This window comes from Salmo trutta, chromosome 36 (genome assembly GCF_901001165.1).
Source record: "Salmo trutta chromosome 36, fSalTru1.1, whole genome shotgun sequence".
Classification (NCBI taxonomy): Eukaryota; Metazoa; Chordata; class Actinopteri; order Salmoniformes; family Salmonidae; genus Salmo; species Salmo trutta.
In genome coordinates, this window is record NC_042992.1 from 26,162,393 (window position 1) to 26,170,224 (window position 7,832).

Genomic DNA, 7,832 nt, shown 5'->3' on the forward strand with positions numbered 1-7,832 from the left:
AGAATGACAATAATTCCTCAATGTATTTGAAAAATCTTTACAGCTCTCTCCCTTTTGATAACCACTCAGCCTGAAAGGGAACAATTTAATGCTCTGATCCAATGGAAACGTCATAAAATAGGCCTGCCTACCTGATTACTTCCTATCAGTGCTTGACTTGAACAAATAGGTTCCGGTACTCATTTTGGGTGCTGGTACAGTTTATATTTAGGTGCAGGAGCTACACAATACTTTTGAGCTAATATTCTATAAGAAAAACAGGAGCTCAAGCAGTAGAAAATTTGAGGTTCCGGTACTCAGCTCCGGTGAGCTCCTGCCCAGGTCAAGCACTGCTTCTTATCCCTTGCACAAATAGCCTACAGCGGTGTCTGTCCCGAGCTCACTGGCACGGGAAACTCTGATGGCCCAGAATATTTTATACAATGTTGCAAGTTTGCTAGTGTAAGCTTCCAACCGACCCAAGTTAATAAAATGTTTCAAGTTCGTTGCAGACAGGCCATGTGTAGCCAATGTGATTTATAGGATATTTATTTTTAGCCTGATATTTTCTACCTGCAGGCTAAAACGTTGTTATTTGTTGGCTTTATGTATGCTATTTTAAAAAAAGTTGGCAATGGCAATAGAAGTTACTTTTTAGGTTAAGATTTGGATAGAATTTTGATTAACCACATGACAATGACTGAGATATGAAGATGTTATTATAAACGAAATGAAACAGTTTCACGAATATGCATATGAAAACCAGAACTGGCAAGCAGATCGGTAAAAATGGTAAGATAAATTGGCATTCCGCATGAGATTGGTTACCGACTCCTCGTGTAGCCTATTACCGGCAACATCAGGAGAGTAATGGCAGAATCTGCGAAAGCCAGCAAGAGCAGGAGGAGAAAAGTTGGGTCAGGTTAAGGTTTTTCCTTCTGGTTATCTAGATCTCTGGTGCCCTCTTGAGGCATTTGTCTTATTTCATCAAACCTTAAACATAAGACAATCTCAATGCATATAAACTCAGCAAAAAAAAGAAACTTCCTTTTTCAGGACCCTGTCTTTCAAAGATAATTCGTAAAAATCCAAATACCTTTACAGATCTTAATGTGAAGAGCTTAAACACTGTTTCCCATGCTTGTTCAATGAACCATAAACAATTAATAAACATGCACCTGTGGAACGGTCGTTAAGACACTAACAGCTTACAGATGGTAGGCAATTAAGGTCACAGTTAAGAAAACTTAGGACACTAAAAAGAGCTCTTTCTACTGACTCTGAAAAACACCAAAAGAAAGATGCCCAGGGTCCCTGCTCATCTGCGTGAACGTGCCTAGGTATGCTCCAATGAGGCATGAGGACTGCAGATGTGACCAAGGCAATTAATTGCAATGTCCGTACTGTGAAATGCCTAAGACAGCGCTACAGGGAGACAGGACGGACAGCTGATCAACCTGGCAGTGGCAGACCACGTGTAACACATGCACAGGATCGGTACATCCGAACATCACACCTGCGGGCCAGGTACAGGATGGCAATAACAACTGCCCGAGTTACACCAGGAATGCACAATCCCTCCATCAGTGCTCAGACTGTCTGCAATAGGCTGAGAGAGGCTGGACTGAGGGCTTGTAGGCCTGTTGTAAGGCAGGTCCTCACCAGACATCACCGGCAACAACGTTGCCTATGGGCACAAACCCACCGTCGCTGGACCAGACAGGACTGGCAAAAGTGCTCTTCACTGACGAGTCGCGGTTTTGTCTCACCAGGGGTGAAGGTCGGATTTGCGTTTATCGTCGAAGGAATGAGCGTTACACTGAGGCCTGTACTCTAGAGCGGGATCGATTATGAGATGGAGGGTCCGTCATGGTCTGGGGCGGTGTGTCACAGCATCATCGGACTGAGCTTGTTGCAATTGCAGGCAATCTCAACGTTGTGTGTTACAGGGAAGACATCCACCTCCCTCATCATTGCAGCATGCCTCATGTGGTACCCTTCCTGCAGGCTCATCCTGACATGACCCTCCAGCATGACAATTCAACCAGCCATACTGCTCGTTCTGTGCGTGATTTCCTGCAAGACAAGGATGTCAGTGTTCTGCCATGGCCAGCGAAGAGCCCGGACCTCAATCCCATTGAGCACGTCTGGGACCTGTTGGATCGGAGGGTGAGGGCTAGGGCCATTCCCCCCCAGGAATGTCCTGGAACTTGCAGGTGCCTTGGTGGAAGAGTGGGGTAACATCTCACAGCAAGAACTGGCAAATCTAGTGCAGTCCATGAGGAGGAGATTCACTGCAGTACTTAATGCAGCTGGTGGCCACACTAGATACTAACTGTCACTTTTGACCCCCCCTTTGTTCAGGGACACATTATTATATTTGTTAGTCACATGTCTAAGGAACTTGTTTAGTTTATGTCTCAGTTGTTGAATCTTATGTTCATACAAATATTTACACATGTTAATTTTTTGAAAATAAATGCAGTTGACAGTGAGAGGACATTCTTTTTTTGCTGAGTTTTTATTAAAAACACATAGGGTGTGTCTATATATGGGAAAATACACGTTTAAAAAATGTCAAACGTTTGGTCGAAAGAACAGACGACTTTCGGTTGATCAAGATTTCTTTTTGTCGGGGACAGCCCTAAACAGGAAGCACTTGAGCTCAATTTCGAGTCGCATAGCAAAGGGTCTGAATACTCATGTAAAAAAGGCATCTGTTTTTATTTTTAATACATTTTCAAACATTTCTAAAAACCTATTTTGCCTTGTCATTATGCGGTATTGTGTGTAGATTGATAAGGAAAAACATTTATTTAATCAATTTTAGAATAAGTCTGTTACGTAACAAAATGCAGAAAAAGTCAAGGGGTCTGAATACTTTCCGAATGCACTGTATATAAATCTATAGTTCACTCCCTCTACAGGCAGCCAAGAGATATTTCAATGTGTTTGAAGCCAGCTCTTCCAATGAATACTTGCCGCCTGTCCCAAATCTGTTTGCCAACGCTTATGAGGTCTGGGTATAACAAGTATTACAGACGAAGCTCAACATTCTGGAACAGTGACGGCGGTTTCCCCACGACCAAGATTCATCTTCAGGAGTAGGCTTAATCTGGTTCTGGTAAATGGGCCCTAAATCTATGCCAGTGTGTGTAGTGTGTCTAGGCCTATTAGGATTTCAACCATATTATGTATCAATTTCCTTCAGCCGCGTGCGAGAAAGAACAGAAAAAAATAAGAGAGGAAAGAAAGAACCGAAGAAGAGAGGAGAGGAAGAACAGAAGTACTCACAGAGACAAAGTAGGGCCCAGCAAAGTCCCGGATGATACCAGAAGAGGTGCAGATTCCCATGTGTCCAATGAATGGTAGCAGCCATCTGAAAAAGAAAAATACGATTTGAATAGACATTAAAATCTAAAATAGCCTGCCTTACACCGTCACAATAAAATAAATAAAGATAAAACAAAACTAATTGTTGAGTTCTTTGGGATTTACACAACAATTTATTCACTATGGATGACTTTCAAAGCAAAGGTTCTCTCCAGTTCCAAGGTGGAATAAAGCCTAGCTGATCAAATTAACAAACAGGACAGTGTATTGTCCACAAACCCTCACACCTTGATCAGACCAACAGCAGCATTGCGTTTTAGTACACCAGAAGTACATTCATTTCCAAAGAAATGCTGCGTTTGCAGTGCATTCTATTCTGTGTGGTGCATACGTTGGATTTACCCAACGTATGCATCAAAGTGTGTGAGTAGACTTGACAGAAATAGTAGCAAAAGGTGAATGTTGAACTTTTGTTGCACACATATACAATTGTTTTATTACATCATGAAAAAAGTTTGACTGCAGAATTGATTATGCAGCATTGATGCAATGACGCTGTCGGTCTGATTGAGGCATAACTGCATCGAGTTACAGCGATTAAGTCCCAAATGGAACCCTATTTCTTTATAGTGCACTACATAGGGACAGGGTGCCATTTGGACACAGAACATTCTTTCTTCTATAGAAGTGCTCATAAATCTGGCAGCCGCTTAAAGCATATTCATATGATTGGTTTATACCAATGATACCCTTATATTATGCATTCAAGAGACGTCATCTCGCAACAGTGAAACGGTGCAGGAGAGAGGGGCACAGCACAGAGGAGGCATCCTAGATAATGCCTGAACCAATATTAATCTCACAGGATTCCTGGAGAGTGCAGTGCAGTCATGCCGACCTAAATACTAAGCAGTGAGATGTTATGTGGGGCGGGTGGGTTGTTGGGCAAAAAGCAGGTGGTGAGGACGGTTCTCGTTAGTGTATTAACTTTGACCAGAGTCAAAATTAGTGCACTATAAAGGGAATAGGGTTCCATTAAGTACACATTCAGTATCAGTCTCTGGTTGATCAAAAACACACTCCCTACAACACCACAATCATAACTAAACAGGTAGACTAAAGAACTGGTGATTTCATAAAACACATTTCTGTTTTGAAACAGCCAAACCATAGCAATTAGCCGATTTTGTTTTGCTAGCCTGATAAAAACTTTAATGTGCAAAATGCCAATGTTCTAGCAGCCTACAACCTGTGTGTGAAGATTACGTAACTTTGAACTACTGTAGCAGCTCGTGGCTTTGATACAATGTAGCGAGTTGCCTCGCTGAAACTGATAGATTGTATCAAGCCACTTTGATACAAAACCAGCTGGTTGGATTAATCATATTGTAGCCAAGTAGCTAACGTTAATATAACATATTTAGCCTGTGTGCCTTTCTATGATGCCAGCAAAGGCTAACTAGCCACCGGCTATGCTGTCAACTGTCCCTGACTGGGTCCGACGAAAAAAGAAAGTCACCGTTTTAAATTATATATTTTTTTATCTGAACCTGTCGGCATTTCTAACCGACTGGGCTTGAGAACAGCTAATAAACTGACTGATAGCAAATGGCTAGCCAGCTCGCTAACGTTAGCTACCGAGCTGTCACCAATAACTCGCCCCATTATGATCACGCGCAAAACAAAGTAGACATGCATGTTTACTCCGGGAACTCACGATAGCACAGGAATAGGTGTCCACACAATACAGTAGGGGTAACGGCTCGTATCGGGGTCTATTCTCTCAAAGGCTATGTGGTAATTCTTCATGGTGTCGATTTCGACAACACCCGCCATCACCAACTGTGAAAAATGAACTTCATCACAGATTCTCCATTATATTGACCAGATACTCTAGAGGCCGCACTACCAATGAAAATAAATGTATTTACAAATGGAAGGCAGTCGGGAAGAGGCAAGATCAGGTGGGACCATTCTAGCCAATGAGAGAGCAGATACGAGAGTGAACAACAGGCACTAGTAACAATACCACCACCACAACCTGAACATTGTCTAAAACGTAAAAAATCCTGAAAATAAATATATTGGGTTTTAATTTAAAGTTAGGCATAAAACCAGCAGTGTGGTCAGGGTTATTTTAAAATCCCATTCTAAGAAGAGAAATTGTAGAAAGACGGGGTTTATGACTTTATCGTTGTGCTTGAACTAGTGATGCCCAGGCACACCTCCAATATAAAGTGTTTTTTCTCAAAGTTGCTGTGATGTTATGTGTCCTACTTATATCAGTACACTCATAAAAACCTAATCATTACGAAACTTCAATTCGATCAAATAAGCCACACGTAGCAAATAAATAATTATATGTGTTTGCTAACAAAACTCGACACACATTGACGTCCATACAAAAATGAATTGCTCAGTGAGCAAAAGAAAACGAAAACCCGCCACCTGCTGGAGAAGACAGATTTTAGGCCCAGTTATCCCTCTCGCTTCGCCTCTTCCTCTCTGACTTCATTCGCCCCACTTCCTGGCAAGTGACAGCACCCAGCGTCTCCTTTTTGACAGCAGGCGCGAGCTTCCAGGGTGTCCGGACTCTACAAGCAGCGATCAGAGTGATCAGAATTAGCTACAATATTCACCTAAATCATTGAGCTTCTGCAAGATATGAAAAATAAACAAGATAAAATGATTTCAATGCTATGTGAACAATATGTGAAGACAGATTAAAACGAATGTCATATTATCTCTATGAACAATCAACAATTTATTTATTTATTTATTTATTTCAATATTTTTTAACCAGGTAGGTAAGTTGAGAACAAGTTCTCATTTACAATTGCGACCTGGCCAAGATAAAGCAAAGCAGTTTGACACATACAACAACACAGAGTTACACATGGAGTAAAACAAACATACAGTCAATAATATAGTAGAAAAATAAGTCTATATACAAAGTGAGCAAATGAGGTGAGATAAGGGAGGTAAAGGCAAAAAAAGGTCATGGTGACGAAGTAAATACAATATAGCAAGTAAAACACTGGAATAGTAGATTTGCAGTGGAAGAAAGTGAAAAGTAGAAATAGAAATAATGGGGTGCAAAGGAGCTAAATAAATAAATGAATAAATACAGTAGGGGAAGAGGTAGTTGTTTGGGCTAAATTATAGATGGGCTATGTACAAGTGCAGTAATCTGTGAGCTGCTCTGACAGCTGGTGCTTAAAGCTAGTGAGGGAGATAAGTGTTTCCAGTTTTAGAGATTTTTGTAGTTTGTTCCAGTCATTGGCAGTAGAGAACTGGAAGGAGAGGCGGCCGAAGGAGGAATTGGCTTTGGAGCGCGTGCTACAGGTGGGTGCTGCTATGTTGACCAGCGAGCTGAGATAAGGGGGAACTTTACCTAGCAGGGTCTTGTAGATGACCTGGAGCCAGTGGGTTTGGCGACGAGTATGAAGCGAGGGCTAGCCAACGAGAGTGTACAGGTCGCAGTGGTGGGTAGTATATGGGGCTTTGGTAACAAAACAGATGGCACTGTGATAGACTGCATCCAATTTATTGAGTAGGGTATCGGAGGCTATTTTGTAAATGACATCGCCGAAGTCGAGGATCGGTAGGATGGTCAGTTTTACGAGGGTATGTTTGGCAGCATGAGTGAAAGATGCTTTGTTGCGATATAGGAAGCCAATTCTAGATTTAACTTTGGATTGGAGATGTTTGATGTGAGTCTGGAAGGAGAGTTTACAGTCTAACCAGACACCTAGGTATTTGTAGTTGTCCACATATTCTAAGTCAGAACCGTCCAGAGTAGTGATGCTGGACGGGTGGGCAGGTGCAGGCAGCGATCGGTTGAAGAGCATGCATTTAGTTTTACTTGTATTTAAGAGCAGTTGGAGGCCACGGAAGGAGAGTTGTATGGCATTGAAGCTCGTCTGGAGGGTAGTTAACATAGTGTCCAAAGAAGGGCCAGAAGTATACAGAATGGTGTCGTCTGCGTAGAGGTGGATCAGAGACTCACCAGCAGCAAGAGCGACATCATTGATGTATACAGAGAAAAGAGTCGGCCCAAGAATTGAACCCTGTGGCACCCCCATAGAGACTGCCAGAGGCCCGGACAACAGGCCCTCCGATTTGACACACTGAACTCTATCGGAGAAGTAGTTGGTGAACCAGGCGAAGCAATCATTTGAGTCTGGCGATGAGCATGTGGTGATTGACAAAGTTGAAAGCCTTGGCCAGGTCAATGAATACGGCTGCACAGTATTGTTTCTTATCGATGGCGGTTAAGATATCGTTTAGGACCTTGAGTGTGGCTGAGGTGCACTCATGACCAGCTCTGAATCCAGATTACATAGCGGAGAAGGTGCGGTGGGATTCGAAATGGTCGGTAATCTGTTTGTTGACTTGGCTTTCGAAGACTTTAGAAAGGCAGGGTAGGATAGATATAGGTCTGTAGCAGTTTGGGTCAAGAGTGTCCCCCCCTTTGAAGAGGGGGATGACCGCAGCTGCTTTCCAATCTTTGGGAATCT

At 42.5% G+C, this 7,832-nt stretch overlaps 1 protein-coding gene across 2 annotated transcripts in view; it reads right to left on the minus strand.

Moving 5' to 3' along the window:
- Positions 1–5,239, minus strand: part of LOC115175742 (transmembrane protein 222-like) — a 30,299-nt gene extending 25,060 nt beyond the window's left edge. For both annotated transcript variants that reach the window (XM_029735208.1, XM_029735207.1), the window contains exons 1-2: positions 5,030–5,239; positions 3,274–3,358 (exon numbers count right to left, since the gene is read on the minus strand). In XM_029735208.1, coding sequence (XP_029591068.1) covers positions 3,274–3,358; positions 5,030–5,148 — 204 coding nt within the window. In that variant the 5' untranslated portion in view covers positions 5,149–5,239. The remainder of the gene's footprint in view (positions 1–3,273; positions 3,359–5,029) is intronic.
- Between the last annotated feature and the right edge of the window lie 2,593 nt (positions 5,240–7,832).